The 24411-nt window shown below is 42.2% G+C and overlaps 2 protein-coding genes and 1 long non-coding RNA gene across 5 annotated transcripts in view; 2 read left to right on the forward strand and 1 right to left on the reverse strand.

The window, feature by feature from the left end:
• Smg1 (SMG1 nonsense mediated mRNA decay associated PI3K related kinase) overlaps nt 1-11260 on the forward strand; it is a 102084-nt gene extending 90824 nt beyond the window's left edge. For all 3 annotated transcript variants that reach the window (XM_059268280.1, XM_059268273.1, XM_059268290.1), the window contains 8 exons: nt 111-263; nt 530-709; nt 843-1070; nt 1670-1881; nt 2012-2118; nt 5345-5524; nt 5600-5706; nt 6921-11260. In XM_059268280.1, the coding sequence (XP_059124263.1) occupies nt 111-263; nt 530-709; nt 843-1070; nt 1670-1881; nt 2012-2118; nt 5345-5524; nt 5600-5706; nt 6921-6998 (1245 nt within the window). In that variant the 3' untranslated portion in view covers nt 6999-11260. The remainder of the gene's footprint in view (nt 1-110; nt 264-529; nt 710-842; nt 1071-1669; nt 1882-2011; nt 2119-5344; nt 5525-5599; nt 5707-6920) is intronic.
• Nucleotides 1566-6223, reverse strand: LOC131915234 (uncharacterized). Its single transcript, XR_009380298.1, has 2 exons — nt 5430-6223; nt 1566-1861 (listed from the first exon to the last, which is right to left on the reverse strand). It is a non-coding gene; the product is annotated as an uncharacterized LOC131915234 (long non-coding RNA).
• Nucleotides 11261-12995: 1735 nt separating the features above from the next.
• On the forward strand, nt 12996-23550 carry Arl6ip1 (ADP ribosylation factor like GTPase 6 interacting protein 1). Its single transcript, XM_059268310.1, has 6 exons — nt 12996-13194; nt 15438-15571; nt 16176-16295; nt 20424-20541; nt 21180-21264; nt 22000-23550. The coding sequence occupies exons 1-6, from the start codon at nt 13015-13017 to the stop codon at nt 22116-22118; spliced, it is 756 nt and encodes a 251-aa protein (XP_059124293.1). The 5' UTR covers nt 12996-13014; the 3' UTR covers nt 22119-23550.
• The last annotated feature ends 861 nt before the right edge of the window (nt 23551-24411 follow it).

Consider the following 24411-nt stretch of genomic DNA (forward strand, 5'->3'; position numbering starts at 1 on the left):
TATAAATTAAGCCGGCCCACCTATGCTTCTTCTGAATCTGTCTGATCATAAAATGCTTAACAGGGAGTGGAGAGTGTGGTAAGGCTCAGGGATTCTGCTGGCTTTTACAGGAAAAACTAGCAGCCCTTGAAGCAAGCATTGAGCAGCGGCTGAAGTGGGCAGGTGGTGCCAACCCTGCACTGGCACCAGTACTACAAGATTTTGAAGCAACAATAGCTGAAAGAAGAAATCTTGTTCTCAAAGAAAGCCAGAGAGCAAACCAGGTACTGCATCCTGCACCCCCCATGATGCTGTTTCCAGATTATGAAAGCATTTGCATTTTTGTCTTTAGGTGCTTTTGGCTATGTCAGATCTAGGAATACTGTCGTGCACTACTTACATACAGTCTTTGTAAATATTTGGTGTGTTTTCACAAAGGTCTTATGTTCTTAGGACCAGTTCTCATTCAGATTCTAGAAATGAGTAGGTAGTGCTGTTTTTTCATATCATCAATCTCCTTCCCCACCCTTTGTGGGTTCTCTCTTTACAGGTCACTTTTCTCTGCAGCAACATCATTCATTTTGAAAGTCTACGAACAAGAACTGCAGAAGCCTTAAGCCTGGATGCTGCCTTATTTGAACTAATCAAACGATGCCAGCAGATGTGTTCATTTGCGTCACAGTTCAACAGTTCAGTCTCTGAGTTAGAGCTTCGTTTATTACAGAGAGTGGTGAGTCCTGTGGGAGTAACTAACTGGAAGTGTTAAAAATAATAAGGCCAGTAACCCAAATTAAAGTTACAGTTATTGAAGACTAAATAATATAACAAGTTGTTACAATTGAATTAATGCTAATTCTATTTAGGACACGACTCTTGAACATCCCATTGGCAGTTCTGAGTGGCTTCTGTCAGCACACAAACAGTTGACCCAGGATATGTCCACCCAGAGGGCTGTTCAGACAGAGAAGGAGCAACAGATAGAAACTGTTTGTGAGACCATCCAGAGCCTAGTGGACAGCGTAAAGACTGTGCTTACAGGTCACAACCGGCAGCTTGGAGATGTCAAACATCTCCTCAAAGCCATGGCTAAGGTAATGCACCCCACTTTCATAGTTTCCTGTCTCAAGACATTATAGGTTGCTTTGTGGATAGATGTGACACTTTGTAAAGAAAAATAATAACTTCTCAATTTACATCTTGCAACTTGTTTGTAACTAGGTCAGAATGTGTTTTCATCAACCATTTTTTTTTAAAGCAGCCATTATGATTTTTGTACAGAGAGAATCCGAAGCTTAAATGGATTAACTTAGTGCCCAATGGAACAGCTATTTCGGTTTTTAGTCTCTTATCCTCCACTTGTGTCTCCAGACAAATAGAGCTTTTCTCCAAAGTGAATGAACTACTGTCTCTTCCCTCCAGTACTCTACTCAGTGTGGTTAATAAGGAAATACATTCCCAGAAGAGGCTAAATTACTTCATCATTACAAAATAGTGGGAACAGTCATTTTGATATTTCTTTTTATTTGGTGCTACAAACAAAAATCCTGTAAAAAGAAACTAACATGTAACAAGCAGATCAAACACAGTGGTATTTAGGTCATTTATTACATCTTGATCACAAGGTGACTGTCTTGAGAGGAATTGCTGCAACGAACAAGTCTGTTACTAATGGATTGTGCATTGGTGGCAGGATGAAGAGGCTGCTCTAGCAGATGCTGAAGATATCCCCTATGAGAGCAGTGTCAGACAATTCCTGGCTGAGTATAAATCATGGCAAGACAACATCCAGACAGTTTTGTTCACGTTAGTCCAGGCCATGGGTCAGGTTCGAAGTCAAGAACATGTTGAAATGCTGCAGGAAATCACTCCCACTTTGAAAGAACTGAAGACACAAAGCCAGAGGTAAGAGTGCTTTCTGGCCAACTCTCATGACATAGAAGCAAAGCATGAGAAGTTTTGCTCATGTATTTGTAAGCAGTTATCTGATAAAAAACATTCCATAAATAAACATTTCATAAATTTTGTATTTCAGTATCTATAATAATTTAGTGAGTTTTGCATCACCCTTAGTCACGGACGCAGCAAACGAATGTTCAAGTCCAACATCATCTGCTACTTACCAGCCATCCTTTGCTGCAGGTATGAAAGAAGCCGCATCTTGATTTGTTGACAGTTATATATACAGGTTTAGGTGCTTAGTTCTGGGTGAAGGTCTATTGTGTTTTTAATCGCTACCTTTTAAAGGGGTTTTCTTTAATGCTCTCAGATACCAACCTCAATAATTATCATTAAAAGAACTTAACAAGATAGCCGAAATACCTGTATTGAAATATTCCTTACAAGTTTATTTTAGCTAGGCGGTGGTGGTTTAAAGGTTTAACTTAGCCAAGCAGTGGTGGCACACGCCTAATCCCAGCACTCTGGAGGCAGAGGCAGGGATCTCTGACTTCAAGGACAGCCAGGGCTATACAGAGCAGCCCTGTCTCAAAAAAAAAAAAAAAAAAAGTTTATCTTATGGTGCATACTTCTAATACCTGTACTGGGGAGGGTGAGGCAAGAGGCTTGTGAGTTTAAGGCCAGCCTGGCCTAATATTAAGACTATCTCAAAAACAAAAAACAAAACAAAGGACCAGAGAGATGGTTAAGAGTGCTTGCTGTTCTTGCAGAAGGTAAGAGTTCAGTTCCTAAGTCAAAATTTCCCGTAACTCCAGCTCCAAGGACTCTGATGCCCACTCTGCCCTCGTTAGGTGCACGCGCACACACACACACACACACACACACACACACACATAAAAATAGAATAAAATCTTTACAAATAAACCAAACTGAAAAAGAAAACAATCAGCAAATTCAATAGGGTTTAACATTGTTCTGTATTTAAAATGAATGGGTTAATTTCCCTTAAAGAATAACTGGGTAGTACTTGGGAGGCCGAAGCAGGAGGCTTGCAAGTCTGGGGCTTAAATATCTCAGACTTCCTTCTTTCTGTTTACTTATTTACTTACTTACTCACTTATTTGTTTCTTTGTTTGTTTTGTGGCTGTCCTGGAACTTGCTATGTAGGTCAGGCTGGCTTTGAACTCAGAGATCCCTCTGCCTTTGCCTTCCGAGTGGCTGGCATTGAAGGCATCTACTACATGTCTGGCTTCAGACTTTTAATTTTATGATTTAAATTTTTTTTTTCTTGTTGGGACCTTTAGAATATTAGAATAACAATAGAAAATTTTGTTTGGAATCTTTCATTTCAAATTAAGCCATGAACACTACTGTGCATATCTGTAGGGCTTTTTTTTAAAAATAATACTAATATATTCACACATAGATCATTTTGTGAGTATTTTTTTTGTTGGTTTTCCTAGTTGATGTTAAATTGGTAATTGCTTGGTGTAAAGTTAATGTTCAAAAAGTATATCAAGCTATGCTGACATCTGTCTGTCTTTCTATCTTTTCTGTTTATCTATCATGTGCATTGGTGTTTTGCCTGCATGTATGCCTATGTGAGGCTGACAGGTCTGAAACTGTAGAGACAGTTGTGAGTTGTCAGGTGGGTGGTGGGAATTGAACCTGCGTCCTCTGGAAGAGCAATCAGTGCCCTTAACCCCTCAGTCATCTCTTTAGCCCAATACTTAAAATATTTATTATTTTTAAAAGACAGCATCTCACTGCTAAGCCCTGGTTGGCCTAGAACACACAGAGATTTGCCTGCCTCTCCCTCCTGGGAGCTGGATTCAAGGTGTGGCCACCATCTTAATCTTTTCTTTCTAGTGCTCTTGTTGCTGCTGCTTCTCCTTCTCTAGTATATTTTGGCCATGGTCTTTCTCCTATCCTAACTCCTCCCAGAATCCCTCCCTCCCTACCCACCCAATTTCATATTAAAAAACAAAATCAAGCCAGGTGGTGATGGTGGCACATGCTTTTAATTCCAACACTCAGAGGCAGAGGTAGGCAGATCTCTGTGAGTTCAAGGCCAGACTGATCTACAGAGTTCCAGGACAGCCAGGGCTACATGGAGAAACCTATCTTGAAAACACAAACAAAACAAAATAAACACACACAAAACCAAATGAAACAAACATACAGTCTGAGAATTCTGTTGTATCAGCCCTATTGTGTCTGGAAGACACTTTCCTTGGAGTCATCTACCACCTGGCTCTTAAAATCTTTCTGCCTCCTCTTCTGCATAGATCCTTGAATCCATTTAGGGTTGAATGCTCTAAAGTTTCTTGCTCTCTGATGTTGTCCAGTTTGTGGGTCTCTGTGTTAATTGTCTACTGCAAGAAGTTGTTTGACTGATGAGGTTGAGTGATACACTGATATGGGTCCCAGTTATGTGTAGTGGCTATGGTGTCCCTGTTAGAGAGCCATTCTGTAGTCGGCAGAGAGTTGCAGAGGAATTGAGATTGGCTGGGAGGAGTGGTTTAGGAGGGTGATGAGGAAGCTTTTTTTCCACCTTAAGATTTTTGAATTTAATGTATGAATGTTTTGCCTGCATTGTGCACCATATAGGTGCCTTGTGTCTTCAGAGGTCAGGAGAGTGTCAGTCAGATATCCTGGAGCTCTGTTTACCAATGGTTGTAAGCCACCATGTGGATGTTGTGAGTTGAAACAGAACCCCTATAAGAGCAGCAACAACTCTAAACTGCTGAGCTGTGTCTTCCAGTACCAATCATTAATGAATACTTTTTGTGGGTGATTGGGGTGTGTGTGTGTGTGTACACGTGTACGTGTGTGTACATTGGGTGCCATCCACCTTGGTTTTTTGATTTTTGTTTTTTAAAGATTTTATTTTTGAGTGTTTGTCTATAGTGCCCAGGGAGGAATGAACGTATTGGATCCTCTGGAACTAGAGTTACAGACAGTTGTGAGCTGCCATGTGGGTGTTGGGAATTGAGCCTGGGTCCTCTGCAAGATTAGCCAGTGTTTTTAACTGGTGGGCCATATCTCCAAACCCCTACCTTGTTCTTTGAGACAAGGTCTCTCACTGGCACCTTACCTGGGCTCACAGATTAGCTGGCCAGTGAGCCCTAGAGATCCGCTTGTCCTAGCCTCCCTTGCACTGGAATTACAAGTGTACTCTGGCTTTATGCCCTGATTGAGGTATTGCCTGCCACTGTTTATCATGGCATAGTGAAGATGGTTATGTTGTACAGCTTCATATATTGAGAGCCTCACTGCTGAGGTTGTGTTTTTAGGAACATTATTATGTCAAGGGATAAGGACTTTTACCATTATAAAATCAAATTCATTTTCAAGGTTGAGTACTGTGGAGTACTTGCTACCAGCCATCCCTGTGTATGTGCTCCCACCCCCCACTCCATTTCTGTTTGTTTGCATGTAAATTGAGCCACTAATTCTTTCTCTGTAGCGGTCCGGAGCAATACTGGCCAGAAGACTCAGCCTGATGTCATGTCTCAGAATGCTAAAAAGCTGATTCAGAAAAATCTGGCTACATCAGCAGATACTCCACCAAGCACCATCCCAGGAACTGGCAAGAGCATTGTTTGTAGTCCCAAAAAGGCTGTCAGAGATCCTAAAACAGGGAAAGGTAATCAGAGTATGAATGCCTTATAATTGTATAATACACAAAGGTTGGTTTGACTAACGTGTCATTGCTTTATAGCTGTGCAAGAGAGAAACTCCTATGCAGTGAGTGTGTGGAAGAGAGTGAAAGCCAAGCTAGAGGGCCGAGATGTTGATCCAAACAGGAGGATGTCAGTTGCTGAGCAGGTGACTATTTTTTAAGCTTAAGCTATGTTTTAATGCTGCTGGTAGGTTGAAGGATCTCATTTACCCATTTTCTTATTTCATCAAGAATTAAGGCCCTTAGGCTAGCATTATGACTCAGTGGGTAAGGCTACTTGCCACAAAAGCTTGACAACCTAAGTTCAATCCTTGGTTTCACATGGTGGAATAAAGAAAGACAACTCACTCAAGTTGTCCTCTGACCTCCATATGTCCTCTGATGAGCTCATTCTCTCTCGCTCAGCAACAAAAAGAGAAAGCCCCTAAACCTACATTCAGGAGTCAAAAGGTTATTAGTAACATAGCTGTGCGGTTGTCAAATGCTCACAACTTGACTCTTCACTACTTAGGACTTTCCTTTCAGGCAGCATCTTTCATAGAAATTTAAGCTCTAATTATCCACCACACTCAAGTTAATTCTGAAAGTTGGCCGGGTGGTGGTGTGCCAACTTTAATCCCAGCACTCAGGTGGCAGAGGCAGGTGGATCTCTGTGTGTTTGAGGCCAGCCTGGGCTACAGAGTGAGTTCCAGGAAAGATGCAAAGCTACACAAAGAAACCCTGTCTCGAAAAACCAAAAAAAAAAAAAAAAAAAATTCTGAAAGTTTCAGATGAAGGGAGGACGACAGTTTTTGGAGGTGTAGACTAGTCCTGTGAATACCTATGTGTCTTTGTCCAAAGTTTTCCCCTGTTATTAGTTGTGTGTGTCTGGATAGTGTACCCCTACTCCTCCAGGTGCTGGGGATTGAACATAGGTCCTGATAGGTGCTAGGCAAGTACTTTACCACTGAGTTATTCAACTTCCAGCTGTTGATTATTAAAAATGTTCAAAGTTAGAGAAAAGTTGTAGGAATGCCATACATTTTACCAAGACTAACCATTTCTTGCATACACTTTCATCATTGTTTTGTTCTAAGCATAGCATTTCATGGCATAGCCCTGAGAACAAATAATGGTGGGGGGATGGGTAGGCTCCTATGATCCCTATAGTTCTAAGGGTTCTGACTTTGCTAAGACACTCAGCCTGTGTTCTGTGGTCATAGGGTGTATCACCTCTTTTTTTACCAGATTTTAACCCAATCTTCCTTTGGTGATTGGGTTGACTAGAACTTACTCTAGAGACAACTCATGCAATTTGTATATAAACTGTGACCTTGCAAGTTCTCAGTGGTTTTCAATTTTGTCCTACCTATGTTCACAGGTTGACTATGTCATTAAGGAAGCAACTAATCTAGATAACTTGGCTCAGCTGTATGAAGGTTGGACAGCCTGGGTGTGAATGGCAACACAGTAGATGAGTCTGGTTAAGCGAGGTCAGACATCCACCAGAATCAACTCAGCCTCAGGCATCCAAAGCCACATCACAGTCGGTGGTGATGCAACTGGGGGCTTACTCTGAGGAAACCTAGGAAATCTCGGTGTACTAGGAAGTGAATCCTGCAGGACAGCTGCACTCAGGGATACGCCCAACACCATGGCCAGGGTCAAAGGTGAAGAAAGCAAGCTCACTGCCTGCACACGGAGATTGTCTTTCTGCCACAGAACAGCTGCAAATGTGTCAGGAGGTTAGCTGAGAAAGAAATCGGGATGCTGCGGAGCACAGAGTGACTTGGAACTCCATTCCACCTGACCCTGTGTGTACAATCCAGGAAAACAAACCCCGCTCAGAAACAGAGAGAAATGGGGCCGCGAAGAACTCACAGCCACGGAAGAGTTGATGCATTCAGATTCTGGAGAAACACTTGTTGCTTGGCAACAGTACTGGTTGGGTTGACCAGTAAGTACCAAAAGGCTATGCTGTATGAATTTCAGAAATGGACTGAAAAAAAGGAGAGCAGTGTAACAGACACTACATTGGAAGAACTGACTTCTGAAATGAAGGGAAAAGCACCTATGGATCCCACTCCTCCCAATCGTTTACCTATTCCCCGGCTCCCCCTTGACCCACTCTGGTAGATTAGCCAGCTGTCAGACTCACTTTTATTTCAATCCTTACACTTCATAAACTTTCGTCTCCATGCCGTTACCATTTGGAGACAGAAACAGGAGCTTCTCCAAATCCAATGAAAACATGGAAAATTCAAGGATTGTTTAAAGGTCCGATCATCACATACAAGGTGTAACTCTGGTTATTTCAGTCATATCTGTGACTCTTATCATGTACAGTTTCCAGAATTGTCACTGTGCATCCAAACGTTATGAGTCTAACAGACATTGATTTCATGTGCACTCCCCTTTGCTTACAGTGTGCATTTTTTGGAGGTCATTCAAAATTTCCCTCTTCTGTGATTGCTGTAGTTTCTTTCATAGAAAGTAGCTGATCTGATGTAATCTTTTACCTTTTAAACAACCAGGATAGAGAACCTATTGGAGTTTGCATTGTTGATGACAGGTTCACAATAAAGTGATGTTCTGGTGGAGGTAGAGTGAAATGTTTTTTAATTCAGTTTTCTCATTTGATACTTTTAATTTACAAAGTATAATTTTCTCTTACGTTTTAAGGTGTAAATTAAAAGTGCTTTAGTTTACCTGGCATTTGGGGGCATACAAAGTGATGCCCACCAGCACCTTTAAGTTCAGCTGGTGGTCTGTGAGGGGTTCTATTTACTTTCTGCATCATTTTATAGCTTACTGTTGAGTGACTAGTGTAGTGAGTCATGATCAAGGCATCATTTAGCATTTTCAGTACTTGCTGCTGATCCTCGATAGAAGTCCAGACTAGAATAGAGCTAAAAATCACGTATCAACACAGAATAGCACACAGTATTTTGAGTCTGTTTTCCCAGCATTTTAGCAACTAGTGCAGTGGCCACTTACATTTGCCAGCCTCTACGCACAAGCCTGAAAGGTCCTATGGAAACATTCCATGTGGCTCTGGGCTCTTCTCTGATTGCTATGAGTTTAATTCTAATCCTCACAGGATGGATGCCAGTGTCAGCACTTTCTTAATTATGAGTATTGGAAGAGGCTGTTTTGAATTTCCATGTGTTCAATGACAAGTTAAGGAACTTAGCACATTGCATTTGATTTTATTCATTGATTTTTGAGCCTTATTTTCACAAAACAGCCTAGCTGGAAATATTGATCCCATACTGTATTTTGCATGCTGCTTTCTTCCCTAGAGGCATTGAGGGCAACTGTACTTGGTAACTTTTGCTCTCTCAAGATTTGTCATTTTTAGCCATTCTTCATGTCAGGAAGAGCTTTTATCATAATGATAAAACCAGCTCATATTTATTTGTCCCTGTAGGTGGTGATACTGGTCAAAAATGGCTTCTGTTTTGATAATAGTGAATTTATTTCCCATGAATTTCCGGCATCAGAAGTACCTGGCACCTTAATCCAAGCAAAAATATGACAGCTTAAAAAAACAACCAAAAAAAAAAAAAATGTGCCTCTGATGAATTACCCATCCTTTCTATTTTAAGCTGGTCCCTGAGAGAAGAGTAGGTCTTGGTTATAGAGCAGATAAGAGCAACCAAGTACTTCAAAGCTTGCTGCTTGCTCACTGCACTCTGGACAAAACCCTCATCTGTGTGGTTTGGCTTCCTCTGCAGATAGCCTTGCCAGGTTGAGCTTTTGTAAGAATCCTCAAGTGGAAAAAATAGGGCTATTGGGGGAATGTCTTAAGAAATCATGTAGAGTGCTATAGTTTTGAAGTCATACATTTTTTTTGATGACAAAATACCTGTGGAAAACCAGGGATATTTTCTCTTTCTCCCCAACCCTTCTTCTCCTTACTCCTTACCCCTCTACTCCCTACTTCCACCTCTCCACTCTAAGATTCAGGGGGTACAGGACAACCATACAACAACCTCTTCTAATTCAGAGTACCCTTGAGAATTGAAATGTATTGTGTTTTGTTGTCTTTAATTAGCTAGAGTCTGTTTTCAGTTGATTTCTCTACCAAGCTGTGGAAACCTGGTACTTAGGAAACTGTTCTTCCTTTACCAAAGTGTCTTGTAGTTTCTGTTTCTGGTCAGGAGCTGATCACGCAGTTGGCTAGATGACTTCTTTTGACACTGGTGATGATCTTGATCTTCTTGCTTAGATCACTGATTCAGAGTTCAAATCCCAAGTTCAGGGTGAGAATTTGTAATACAAAGGAAAAACTCCCTTCACTTTGCTCTTAACACTTGCCTCTGTTACCTACGCTTAGTTAGTAGTTTTCTTAATATTGTCCAATGTTTGGTGTTATCTACAATGTTTTTGTTTAATTGTGGTTGTTCCGATGTGTGAAATTTAAGGAAAGAGCCATTTAATAAAAGCCAAGCAGGGCAATGCAAGTACAGCCAAATACTAGAGTTGATGTGCAGTCTTAGGTCCTTTTTAATCTGGGGTATTATAGGCAGTACTTTAAATCAGAGTCTTCCTGGCCTATTTCCCTCCACCTTTTTGTAGTTACTTGGGGGCTTACTTGTGCAGTACTAAAATCAAAGGAGCTGGTTCTTCTTTTCTCCCAATTCTTTTCTTAGTAATGAGCACACCTACAACTAGCCTGTGACTCCTATTCAAACACAGCATATGTCAGTGCTGTGCTGCTTGCTGTTAGCTGGAGTCCCTGCAGTGCAGGGATGGAACCTTGCACATGCTAGGCAAGTGCTCTACTCCTGAGCTACATACATCCTAGCCCTTACAACTAGCACACTGAAGCAGCTTTGTTTCACATGTGTTCAGATGAGTACGAAAACCAACATTTTATATCTTGTTGAATTTATAAAATGCCAGTAATTAGAACCCTCCCCCTCCAAATCAAGGAGGCAAAAAATTAACGCACTAGTCGCTGAAGTCTTCATCTTCAGTTCACTGGGTAGGATAGGAAGATTCCTTGTAAAAGGTACTAGTGAGCATCAGCGCTTTGCTAAGATTCAAGAGAAGGCAGTTCCCTGTACTTGGCCTGCTTTGGGGGCTGGATAACATCATTTACAAAATGCAAACTGAGCTTAGGTTCAAAAAGGCAACCAGGGAGAGAACCTTTGAGAATTGGGGCTCACTGGGTGAGTCTAGTGCTAATGTTAAAAACTCAAAATCAGCTGGATATTTGAAGATGGTAAAGAATTGGATATTGTTCTGAAGCAGATTTTTCCCCTCAAAACAGGCTGATTAACAGTGGTTGTTTTCCCTTTCCTGATGTTTGATTCAGCTCTGTTTCAGATTACTGTGTTGCTTATTTTTCCAGTTTTAGAAGTCCCTTATGTTTCTGCCTGGAATGTCAGGTGGCAGTGACATCACATTTCATGTTTGATTTTTTTTTTTTTAACCCTTATTTAAGAGCAAGTTGAGTTAAACTGAATCTTCTTTGTCCTAGTAACTGTACAAATAGTGGCTTTTTTTCTTAAGTTGTAATGCCTCCTGATGGATATAATTTTGTGCTTGTATTTAAGATTAAAAGTTGAATAAATCACACCAGCTTCCTGAAAATGTCCCTAATGCATCTTTTGGAAAAAAAAAAACAACACATGCCTACTTTGCATTAACATGGTAAAGATTGTATGAAATACCTGCTTTTCAAAAAAATAAAGGTTCAAGTCTTAAAAGATACAGTATGTAAGTTCTGAATTTATTGAAGTAGATCCCAGAAAGTTTGTTTGGAACACAGTTTTGTGGCTTTCTATTTTTTCCCCAAAATTAAACAATTTAATTCTCAAAAACATTGTTTTACTCGCGTTTGAACAGTGAAAATTTTATTTCAGTAGGAAGGTTCTTAGATAAGAGTCAATGCCTTTAATCTAGGGGAGGCAAAGGTAGTGGATCTCTGAGTTCGAGGCCAGCCTGGTCTACTAGCAAGTTCCAGGCTAGCTGGGCCTATAAAGAGAAACCCTGTCTTGAAAAACAAAAGGCAGTGTATGAAGCTTAATTTTGGCAATATTTAAAAGACAAAACTGGCAGACCATTATTGGGAGTAAAAGCTCTGAAGGAAGTGTGCCAAGGTTCTGAGGAAGACTGTGGTACGGGCTTCATCATCTGGTACATTTCAAGAGATCACTTCACGTTGTGGTGCAAAAACAGAAGAAAGAGTAGGTTTTTAATCCCTGGGCCATTTGGAAGGTTAGTGAGAGGTGGGTTTGGACCTGGGTCTGGGAACAGTCCCCAACAAAAGTGCTCTAGAGAAACTGCCATTTACCTCAGCCTCAGCAGCTGGCCTTTACATTTTTCTTAAGTTGTTCTTTGGGAACACGGATAAAACTGTGAAGCTTTCTGAAGCAACAGCCCAAGTTCCCAAGGTAGAAATGATGGGTTTTAAAGCCAATTAGTACTCCTGCCTCTCTTATGCAAGTGGGTGCTCCTGGGCTACCAGCAAGATGGGCACCTCACTGTTTAGCCTGTGTAACAGCTGTTTGGGTCCTATTGTTCTTAATACTGAGGTGAAGGAGGGAATTCTCTAGGCTTTAAATCTCCCATAAGGTTTCTGTATCAATCGAGTCATAATATCACCCCCCCCACACACTCACACTTCCTTGAAGTAGCACTTCACCCGAGCTTCCTAGCCAATACTGTGTTGTGTTAGTACCTTATCCAAGTACTTTCCACAAGGTCTGTGACAAATTATATGCCCCTTTCATAGGACCATCATGCTCCAGGTAGGGCCAGGCTTATTTAGGAGCACTGTGTGGTCTTTCAAGTTTTTAAAAAAATCTCCCAGGATTTTAAAGAACCTGGTAACTACCTAAGGAATGAAATGTGTTAAATGTAAAATATTTGAGGCCAATATTTAATAGGGCTCCCCCCATTAATCTGTCTCAATCTGAAGCGCTTCATCATTTGAATTACTCATCCACCTATCCATCCCTCCATCTGAAGCGCTCCCCTAGCTACCTGAAGTGCGCATAGTTCTATCAATTAAGTGAAGCGCGCCACAAACGATTTCCCAAAGACTGGCTGCAAAAGAAGCCCTTTAAGAGTCGGTACATCTTCCGTGTTCTCATAGGACCTGTTACTGATGGCGCGATGGCAGCAGTAGTTCTCACGGGGGGGCCGCCAGCCTTCCAGTCACAAATCTTAGTAGGTGCCACGGGAGCCTAAAGCGTCCTCCGCCCTTCTAACCTCCGCTGGCACAGCACTGCGCATCCTCCACTCCTCCAAGCAGAGGCCCTGAGATCCAGCGGGGCGAGCGACTAGAGACGGCGGTTGAACCGCTTCCTTCCGCTCCGCCCCCAGCGGGCCACACCCTTGTACTCTGATTGGTCGGAGTCCTTCGGCTCCGCCCAGCTCCTCTCTCCTTTGACCTGGATTTCAAGTCATGCGCTGGCTGCCGGTTGGCCTGGCTTCCTAGAAGCCGGAGTGCCATCTACCCAATGAGGAGCGAGTTTCGCGAGGGCTGTCGGGAAAGGCAGCCAGCCTATATAAGCAGCCTGCGGGGCGTTCCCTCGCGCTCCGGTCGCCTTGCGGGTGTCGGTGAGGAGTGTTTTCTGCTCTTTGAGACTTGCGCGTCCCGAACGATGGCGGAGGGGGATAACCGCAGCAGCAACCTGCTGGTGAGTCGCGGTCGTCGGCTTGTCCCCGGCGCTTCCGGTTAGGCCTCCCGGCCTGGGTGACTCCAGGGGGCTGCCAGGCCTGATCCTGCGGCTCCGTGCTGCCGATCCCCAACGTCCTCTGGGGAGCGTGCACGACGAGGCAAGGACCGCGCGTGAGGAAGTGTGAGAAGGAGGGCCGTGGCAAGAAGGAACCTGGGTGGCAGGTTGGGGCGCTCGGCCGCCAGGGGCCTTGTCTAGCGCTCGGGGCTCAGGCCGGAGACCTACCTGTCCGCCCTCTTTGATTTTAATCTCATGTTGGGTAGATTGTATGCGTGGTTCTTTTCCCCTTAAAACTTGGGCAAGGGTAGAGGGTCAAAGGGCTGCTACAGAGAATTAGTTATCGCTGACACAGAATTTGCTGTAGTTGGCTGCGAGTTCACCACAGGAAGCTGAAATCGGGTTCAGCGGAAAGGACCGACGGAGGTCCTTGCATTGGTCTGGGTACTGGAGAAGGGGCTCACAGGACTGGGTGCAACTTTAAAATGATCAGCACGGAATTGAGGGCAATGCATGAGGTGGTTGGTGTTAGGAGGACACATTTGCTTCTTCAAAGTTTTTGTTTTCATTTTCTCCGTTGTCATTTCCCAGGGAAAGACAGGCCATATCAGAAATGAAAAGAGCAACCAACTTTTAACTTCTGCTTTTGCACTTCTAACAGCCTAAATGCCGGCAAGTTAAGTGTCTACAGGACAGTAGTCACTACAGGATTGTGCAAGATTTTTTTTTCACTTTGCATTGGTATTGAGAGATGTTTGCCCTGTCCCTTAAATTCCCCCTACACCCCACACATACCAGCAAACAATCCAGTAGAGATGCTTACCCTGTACCCTTAAACTACCCCTCCACAACACACACACCAGCAAATAATCCAGTAAGAGGATTAATTGATGCAAAAGGAAATTGTCACGGGAGAGGGCCTGATCACAAACAACTATTTCTATCAAAGCAATTATCATTTTAAGGAGAACAGTATATGTCCTGGATTTAAAGATATTAGCCTCTTTTTGTCTCAGTTTCCTCATCTTAAAAATACCCTTTCCAGTTTTGAGAGGCATTCATTGAAGTATAGCTTGTAAAATGTTTAGGATTTCTAGTTTGGGGTGATATCAGTATTAAGCATGTAATACAGAGTCAGAAGTACTATGACACAGATTTCAACTTTATTAAAATTAGTTCGGACTGTTCTCTATCATTTGCAGATTCCTTTGTGAAAAGCTTATAGGATCTTGTGGGCTTTGTGTGTATGTGGTTCCTGGGCGTTGAATCCAGGGCCCTCCACAGACTGAGCAACTGCTTTCCTACAGAGAGACCTTCTTGTTCTAATTTCCTTCCTTGACCAAAGTCCCTGAAGGCTTTAGGCCACAATAGCTCATCCAAAAGGTGTGCTTTTGACTAGTTGTCAAGTATGCAGAGAAATTTGAAATTTAACCAAAATTCCATCATCAATGATGAGGAACCATTATGGAAGACTTTAAGTGCCTCCCATAATTTAGTTTGAGTACTTTCTTTAATTCCACAGTCACTGCCAACATCGAAGTAATTCCATTATACAAAGAGCTATTTTAGAGATTGTGTATACTGACTGTTTTCCTGATGGATTTAGAAGGGCTTAAATCAATAAAATGACCAATCAACAGATCAATGCCAGCCACCTGAAATGAGCAAACATAGAGTAGCCAACAATTTAGTAATATTGTGAGCACTGCTTCATTAGTCTGTGAGTGAATTTGGGGATATTAGTTAACCATATTAAGCTCACTTTCATTAATATTGAAACATTTATCCCCACATTGTGAAACCTTGGGAGCATTATGTTGCATCATGGACATATGGCCCAGTGATAAAGCAGACCATTAAGAGTTAGGCTTTCTTCTACCCATGGATTTTCATGTTTGGTGCCAAAATTGCAGTTTTTCATGACTCAGCTTGTTTAAGATAACAGTTTTGATGGCTTAGAAGGCTTTTACTCTCTCTGAGCCACCAAAGTGTTGAGATTGGTAAAGTAACACTCTTTGTTTTCTTTTGTTGTTGTTTTTTCGAGAGAGGGTTTCTCTATGTAGTTTGGTACCTGTCCTGGATCTCGCTCTGTAGACCAGGCTGGCCTTGACCTCACAAGCCTTGCTCCGTTTCCCAAGTGCTGGGATTAAAGTTGTGGTGCCACCGCCACCAGACTAAAGTAACACTCTTAATTGTTGGTTATGTAGGCTGCGGAGACTGCGAGTCTAGAAGAGCAGCTGCAAGGATGGGGAGAAGTGATGCTAATGGCCGACAAAGTCCTTCGGTGGGAAAGAGCCTGGTTTCCACCTGCCATCCTGGGTGTGGTTTCCCTGCTGTTCCTGTAAGTGAAGGATTCGATTGCTAAGTGCTCAGATGGTTCATAGCCTTTGCATAGGGAAGCTTTTGTAATACATAATCCAAAAGGAATGCCTTTCTTATAAGCAGCTTACCCAGTTTCTAGAATTTGTAGTCCTTATGTAAGGTTGTAACCTGATACAGTTGAGTAATTCCTGCACACTCACTTTTGTGTTTGAACACCTTTCCTTTATAGTCTTTTCTAATAAATATTGAGGACCCCAGAATTTTCGGTTTTTTGAGACGGGGTTTCTCAGTGACGTTTTGGTGCCTGTCCTGGATCTGACGCTGTAGACCAGGCTGGCCTCGAACTACAGAGATCCACCTGGCTCTGCCCTCGGAGTGAGGGCTGGGATTAAAGGTGTGTATCCCTGCCGCCCGCTCGACCCCAGAGTTTTTGACTGTTGCTGCTTACATGAACTAGCTGTGACAACATCATGCCATAATGCCTCTAGAAAACTACTTGTAAGGAAGTTAGAAAGCAAACAGCTCCATCTTTGAGAAGCTGTGGGCTAGGGAGTAAACACCTTTGGTTAGGAACAATGACCAGTGGTTTTCTAACTTTGGTTAATTTTCTTTGTTTTTAACAGGATTATCTATTATCTTGATCCATCTGTGCTGTCTGGTGTTTCCTGTTTTGTTATGTTTTTGTGCCTGGCTGACTACCTTGTTCCCATTCTAGCACCAAGGATTTTTGGCTCTAATAAATGGTAGGTGGCTATGTATGATAGTATACTATGATTAAAGAAGACTGTTTTATAACCATCAGACACCTGCTGGGAGTTAAGAGTCATTTCTCTTATGTGAAGAATTTCTTAGCTGAATTCAAGAGTCAAGAATTTTCAGTACTTATATCTCTGTATTTCACTTTGGTTAAAAACTTGATTTTTTAAAAATTTTTATTCTTATTTTGCAATACAATTCAGTTCTACATATCAGCCACGGATTCCCTTGTTCTTCCCCCTCCCGCCCCCCTCACCTTCTCCCCAGCCCACCCCCCATTCCCACCTCCTTCAGGGCAAAGCCTTCCCCACAGACTGAGATCAACCTGGTGGACTCAGTCCAGGTAGGTTCAGTCCCCTCCTCCCAGGCCGAGCCAAGCGATCCTGCATAGGCCCCAGGTTTCAAACAGCCGACTCATGCAGTGAGCACAGGACTCGGTCCCACTGCCTGGATGCCTCCCAAACAGATCAAGCCAATCAACTGTCTCACCCATTCAGAGGGCCTGATCCAGTTGGTAAAAACTTGATTTTTTGTTGTTTATTGATGTTTTTTCAGTTTTACTTCTTACACTTAAAGTTTTTTTTTTTTTTTTTTTTTAATGGTTTTTCATGATAGGGTTTTTTGAACCAGGCTGCCCTCGAACTCAGAGATCCACCTGCCTCTGCCTACCTGAGTACTGGAATTAAAGGGTTGCACTGCCCTCTTAAAGGTTATTATTTTTTATTTTAGTTTTTTGAGACAGGAGTTCTTTTTTTTCTTTTCTTTTCTTTTTTTTTTTTTTTCTGAGACAGAGTTTCTCTGTGTAGCTTTGGAGCCTGCCCTGGAACTCACTCTGTAGACCAGGCTGGCCTCAAACTCCCAGAGGTCTGCCTGCCTCTGCCTCCTGAGTACTGGGATTAAAGGCATGTTTCACTGCCAGCAGGTAAGGATATTTTTAAAAGGTAATGCTTTAAATAAGAATTACAGAACTCTTCTTCTATTTTTTAAATTACGTTTATTTATTTTGGGGTGGGGTGCATGTGCCATAACATGCATGTGGCGGTCAGAGGGCAACTTCCCAGTGTTTGTTCTCCCATAACTATGTGGATCTTGGGGATTGAACTGGTCAACAGGCTCTGCAACATGTCCCTTTGCCTACTAAGCCAGCCCCCTTAATAGACTTTGAACTCAGCTTGTTGAAATGTGTCTCTTTGATTGTGCGTGAGTCCTCATTTGTGAGTGTGTACACAAGGACAACCTCATGTCAAGGTCAGTGGCTGGTTCTCTTGTTAAATGCCTTACACTGTCAGGTCACAAACTTTCCTCAAACACAACAGTATTAGGTCATTATGGCAACTTAAAAGTCGTTTGAAGGACACCCAGGTGTTAGTTCTTGCCTTCCACTGGTACACACCTTTAATCCCAGCACTCGGAGGCAGGGGCAGCCGGATCTCTGTGACTTCCAGGCCAGTCAGGGCTACAGAGTGAGTTCCAGGAAAGGTGCCTCGAAAAACCAAAACAAAGAAACCCAAAAAATCCCTAGACATTATTGGACTTTTTTTTTTTTTTTTCGAGACAGGGTTTCTCTGTGTAGCTTTGTGCCTTTCCTGGAACTCACTTGGTAGCCCAGGCTGGCCTCGAACTCACAGAGATCCGCCTGGCTCTGCCTCCCGAATGCTGGGATTAAAGGCGTGTGCCACCACCGCCCGGCCATTATTGGACTTTTAAGCTGTATGGGTTGGTGCACACCTCTAATCCCAGTACTGTGGTTGACATGTTGTGATATTAGGCCCATTGTGGGCTACATATATACATAACAAACTGTGGTCTTGGCTACACAGATAAATCTGTCACAACCTACATTCTGCAAAACAAACCAAGAGGGATGTTGTGTTTAAGGCTGAGTAGTGCAGGTATAGTTGACCAAGTGTGTTCTGAGTAGATAAGATTCTACTGTTGGATACACAGGAGCTGTTGATCTCATTTTTACCATTATCTGAATGGTTACTTATTACTTCCTAAGATTATAGTTAAGTGGATAAGGATTACATTAACTATTTGAAATTCCAGTGGAATGTTGAATTTCTCAGAGCTCAGTATTAAGAGTGCTTTCCCAGAACACATGGTACCCTGAGTTCTGTTCTCCACTGGAGGAAGGAAAAAGCACACATAATGAACAGAACCAGATATTGAAATAGATTTTTCTCTGTCAGCTGACATTTTCAATTGATTAGTGTTCTGCCTGCACCATTAGTTTTTTTGTTTCCAAAATGACAGCAAGTTACATAATCTGTAAAAATGAGAGCCTTTACTGTGTACCTTCTGGATCTGTAAGAACAAATTCACATAATTTTCGGGTTAGCTTATGTGACTTAAATAAGCATGTTTCTTTAAAGAAGGATGGGTCAGTGCTAAGATTTGTGATTCAAACTGCTTTTCCCTTGCCATGAGGAGTTTAATACTGTTTGTTATGTTTGGGGAAGTTTATAGCCTTGACATTACATTAGCCGGACAGCAGTTCACTCACTAACTCATAATCCTGGAGTAAAGTCTTCAGAGATAAACAGATAGTTTGTAGTAATTGTATCCATGGGGCAAGTTTTAAGTTTTGATTATCTGGGTTGATGTGGGAAAGAAGGAACACTAGCCACATCATAGCCTTGACCATGGGCAGCTTGGATGATCTGAGAAATTCTCACTGTGGCTGCACTTTGCTAGGCTAACACTACAGGAGAGAGGGCAGCATGGTCCTCAGCCCTGGTCCTTTTTATACTGGACCTGTGCCACAAAAATAGCAGAGGGACAGATTAGAAATGAGAAAACTATGGCTTTCTTAGAGAGGCCTATCAGTTTTGTTTGCTGCTTGCATTTTCTGTCACAAACTGAGTTTATAAGGAATTTGGATTGGGCTCTTTATTTTTTAGAGTAAGTTGAGTGCATGTGTGTATGTGCACGCACGTGTGAGCGAGCTCAAGTGTATGTATTTGTCTCCATCTACATGTACCCACCCACATGCACATGTACATTGGTACATGTGGAAGTTAGAGGGCAACTTTCCAGAGTTTGTTTCTCTCCTTCCTTGTGGGTTCTGGGGATTGAACTCAGGTCACCAGCCATGGCAGCAAGCATCTTTATCTTCTGAGCATCTTGCTGACCTGGTATAGAAGTTATTCTACTACAGATACTCGATGCAGCTACTTGGAGCACTGATGGGCACACTTGGAGCTGAAAAATAAACTGAAATAGAAAAACCACATTTGTACCATGGACGCAGCTCATAGAAGACATGATTCCTGTTACTGTAGTTAATCAAAAGTGGCGTTAGAACTAGCCCCTTAATCTATTAGAAGTATGTATACAGGGCTGGTGAGGTGGATCAGCTTGTAAAGGTCCCTGCCACCAAGCCTGATTACCTGAGTTTGAAACCTGGGTCCACATGGTGGAAGGAAAGAAATGACTCCCATAGGTTGTCGTCTCATTTCCACACCTACACCATGCTGTGCACTGAATATGTATGCAGACTCACACATAAATGTATAGAAAAAATATGTGCATGGCACTCTTTATGTAAAAAGTGTTCCTGTTCTTGGAAAGATGTCTTAAAATGTAGTCACTTTAGGGGCTGGAAAGGTCTCAAAGGTTAAGAGCATTTGTCCCCCTTTAGAGGACCTGACTTTGATTGCCAGTACCCACAACTGTTTATAACTCCAGTTCTAGGGGATCTAACACCCAGAAGAGGTTCTGGCCTCTGTAGGTACCAGGCACTGCATATATGTGTATAGACAAACATGTAGGCAAAACACTTAACACACATAAACTAAAAGTAACACAATTTTTAAAAATTGGAATCAATGATATCCATTGTCTGTTTCTACTTTCTTTGGAAGATAATTCTTGCCACATGTGGAGGCACTCACCTGTGTTTTCAGTACTTGGGAGATAGAAGCAGAATGATCAAGAGTTTAACTGTGGTGTTGTGGCTCAGGTCTGTAATCCTAGCACCTTACAATGCTGAGGCAGAAGGATCATGAGTTCAGGGGCAGCCAGAGAGTGAGATTCTTTGTCAGGAAAATTAAATAACTAAATAAACTGTACTATAGCCATTTACTTATAACAAAAAGAAAACTCTTTTCTAGGACCACTGAACAACAGCAAAGATTTCATGAAATCTGCAGTAATCTAGTAAAAACTCGACGCAGAGCTGTGGGCTGGTGGAAACGCCTCTTTTCCCTAAAGGAAGAAAAGCCTAAAATGGTATTATTTTATTTTATTTTTACTTACTGAAATATGAAGCAAAATACTGAGTTGTGATTTCAGTCTGGTGACGGCCTTTTTAGGAGTGAAGTTCAATACTTACTACCCTTTGGTGTGATGTCTACATATATTCATAAATGATATATGTGGTAGACTAAACTATTGAAAGATAAAATTTACATTTTGCATATAACTTTTTATTATAGTAGAGATAAGGGTTTTTCCCCCCTCTTGTATGTCCATTAAAAGACACAAACATAAAAAACATGTTCTCATATCTTAACTTTGGTTTTGGTGGGAAATTGCTAACTAGAAAGGTAGCATAGTTTATATTTTAAAGCATTATTAATCTGTATAGACAGTAACTCTAAGAGGGAACATATCTACGTTCTATAAAAGAAAAGTAATAAAAATGATCTTACTTTCATAGCCTTTAAAAGAAAACTATTTAAGCCCACAAGTAAAGCTGTATGTGTATGAAGTACAGCGTGATGGCTTGGTCCTCTGAAGTGGTGAGACAAGCCTCTGCGCTTTGGTCCGTCCCCTGTGCACAATGTAGAGCGCTGAAGGAAACCTTCAGAGTTGCCCGTGGTCGTCTGCTGCTTAGAGCTGACAAGTTTTGTTCTTTTTCTTAACAGTACTTCATGACGATGATCATTTCTCTTGCTGCAGTTGCTTGGGTGGGACAGCAAGTCCACAACCTGCTTCTCACCTACCTGATTGGTAAGTCACCGAGGAACCATCACACCTGCGTCTCAGCAGGGAAGTCCAACTGTGGTGTAGTCAGTAAATAGATAAGTAAGGAGTATTCTCAGGACCTGTGGAAATGTAGCCAGGCGAGGACTGCAGACATAGCTTGGTTGGTAGATTGCTTGCCCGGTGTGTATCAAGCCCCAGGTAGGATACTCAGTACTAGACAAAGCTGTGATCCCAGCACTAAGGACCTAGACCTTCGTCTAGGAGCAGAAGTTCAAAGTCATCCCCAGCTGTGTGCTACATGTCACATTCAAAACCAGCCTGGGCAACACGAGATCCTTTCTCTAGAGCAAAAAGATTCAAGTCAGGTCTTAAAATAGGGCTCCATGGTTAAAATCTCTTGTTTGGTTCAATTTCCAGCACTCATATGCTGGCTCACAATGGCCTGTAACTCCAGTCTCAAGGAATGTGATAGCCAGCATTTAGGCAAATCACTTGTGTATATACATAGTCTTGAAGACGTCTGGCCTTGTTTTCAGGGAGATTATAAAGCCTTATGGAAGGTGACAAGAGTAGTCAGATAGAAAGCACAGTGCATGAGCATGCATGCACAGGCAGCAGGAAAGAAAGCGTGCTGGCTGGAGTTGGTGGGCCTGGATCCTGAGCGGGGAAGAGTGTGTTTCATCTTGCTTCCTCCAGAGTCTACCTGCTTTCAACTGTGAGTCAAATACTGTTTCCTTAACTTCATTTCTTTATTTCAAGTGACTTTTGTGCTGCTGCTTCCTGGACTAAATCAACATGGAATCATTTTGAAGTACATTGGGATGGCTAAAAGGGAGATAAACAAGCTTCTCAAGCAGAAAGAAAAGAAAAATGAGTGATACGGCTGCAGTGGAGCGCGCCTGCCTGCCTGCCTGCCCTGGGAACAGTTGTCCAGTGCTGTCTGGATGCTAATGTTAACAGTGGCTCTTTGCTTCCCTCACTCTGCCCTTGTTGATAGAGATTCCCACAGGCCAGGCTTTGTGCTGTGTCCAGTGCCAGCTGTAGCTGGGTGCATTCCCATCATAACTTGCTTTATTGAGTTTATTTTTGACAACTTCCTTTAAAATACTAAAGTGGTGACCTTTACTCTTTTGTACAGTGAACTGTGACTTTGGATAATTGTTGATGTTTGCTTTAAGCTATATTCAAGGTAGTGGTCTGTGGCTTACAGGAAGCTGGTTCTACTGTCTGCTTCCACAGTCTGCTTAACAAACTGTCTTATCTTTGTGAGTACAGAGACCAGGTTTACCACTTTTGATGAAGAGACCACTTAAGATTCATTCCTGATTTTCTACTGTGGGAGAATGCCCATGGAATAGGATACAATTCCACACCCTAGTGTATGAGTTCCTCTCTTGTATGAAATGTAGCAGTTTTCAGAAGCATTGCCTTTTTTTTTCACATGAGGAATCTGTCAGCTTAGACTGACCTCTCATTCCCTTTGCACTGCGTCAAGTTTTAACAGCTCTTGAACAACAAACTTCCAGAAGATTGTATTTGGGAATTTTAGCACTCTCTTTGTTCCAGATTTTCAGCTGACTTAAAATGTCTATGACTTTACTCCAAGGCCAGCCAGGGATATAAAAGTCTCCTTTGTTCACTCAGTAAAAAACTAGAAAATGTATTAATTTTTTAAGACCAGAAAAAAGCCTTTAAAGGTAAGCCCGAAATTGTTGTTTTTTTCCCCTTGTAATGCTGGCTGTATTTCAGTGGCTCTAGGTTTATACTTGGAAGCAGTGTCTACACTGGTGTTGGACTTTCCCCTTGCAGGGTTGCAGCTGAGAGCAGACTGCTGACAGTGATTGCTCTGTGTAACGTTTGTAACTCCTTAAGCTTACTGTGATCATATGCCCTTTCAGTAGGTAGACTTTTAGAGCAGTTGAAATCTGCAGGAGTGAACCTCTGAGGGCCAAAATAGGACACATTTGGGAACAACTCTTTAACCCATGAACTAGCTGTACCATAGTTTGTGGATCCATTGCACTGATGCTGTGAAGCCTGAACCTTGTGTATCTGCCTATGTTCTTTCACCTCCCTGGCACTGTGCCAGTGGCACCTGTTGTAGCATGTGTCTGTTTGTTTGTTTAATGTTTCATGACACCCACCTTAATTTTACATGTTTTCTTGTAAATAAGCCTGCCTTCCTACCTGGAATTTTTTTTGTGTGTGAATAATAACATGTTCTACCAATTAACTACTTTGGCAGTTTTAATCATTTCTTCTACTTTGTTTTGTGTAAAAGGGGGAAAATTAAAAAAACAAAAACAAAAACTTTCGTTGCTGTTTGGGTTTTTGAATCTGACTAGTAAGTAACCTCCCTGTTGTTATTATAGTCCTGCCCTCTGAGGTTCTCTTAAAAGGAAACACCAGGCACTGCTAGATTGAAAGGGAAACACTGAAGAGGAGGCGATCCCAAGACCAGCAGGGGAGGGACCAGCAGAGGGCAGAAGAGGCTCAAAAGAGCATGACTTTTGCTTCCAACACAGTGGTTGATAATAATCAGTAGATGAACTCAGGACCTCTGGAAGAGCAGTCAGTGCTCTTAACCTCTGAGCCATCTCTCCAGCAACCACATGGTGGCTCACAACCACCTGTAACGAGATCTGGTGCCTTCTTCTGGCCTGCAGTCATACATGCTGTATACATAATAAATAAATAAATCTTAAAATATATATATTAAAAAAAAAAAAAATCAGTAGATGACTTTTGTCTGCCTTTTAAAATTATACTTCACTGGGCAGCAGTGGCCCACGCCTTTAATCTCAGGACTCGGGAGGCCAGCCTGGTTTACAGAGCAAAATGCAGGACAGGTACCAAAACTACAGAGAAACCCTGTCTCAAAAAGCCCCCCCCCCCAAAAAAAAAATTATACCTCAAGTTGGATGCTATAACTTGGGTTTCATTGGGAACAGTCTCCATCTTTAATCACTTCAGGATCCTTTTCTGGAGGTGTCAAGCCAAGGTTATCACAACTCCTGTGGTTGTCTGAGGCTTTGAAGTTATGGCTTGTAATCTCAAGCCCACCCTTGACTACATAGGAAGATTTGTTCAAAAGGTTCAAAATATAAGAAGAAACCCTGGTTTAACATGCGCCTGTGGCATCTGCTTAGGTCAGTTATATGTGGCCGAAAC

Source organism: Peromyscus eremicus, chromosome 1, assembly GCF_949786415.1.
Source record: "Peromyscus eremicus chromosome 1, PerEre_H2_v1, whole genome shotgun sequence".
Lineage (NCBI taxonomy): Eukaryota > Metazoa > Chordata > Mammalia > Rodentia > Cricetidae > Peromyscus > Peromyscus eremicus.

What these genes read in the sequence shown, in the direction of transcription:
- Arl6ip1 (XM_059268310.1), top strand. Translation starts at nt 13,015, where the DNA reads ATGAGGAGCGAGTTTCGCGAGGGCTGTCGGGAAAGGCAGCCAGCCTAT. An exon ending in ACCGCAGCAGCAACCTGCTG is followed by an intron (nt 13,195 to 15,437) that starts GTGAGTCGCGGT and finishes TTGGTTATGTAG; the next exon opens with GCTGCGGAGACTGCGAGTCT. An exon ending in GTGGTTTCCCTGCTGTTCCT is followed by an intron (nt 15,572 to 16,175) that starts GTAAGTGAAGGA and finishes TGTTTTTAACAG; the next exon opens with GATTATCTATTATCTTGATC.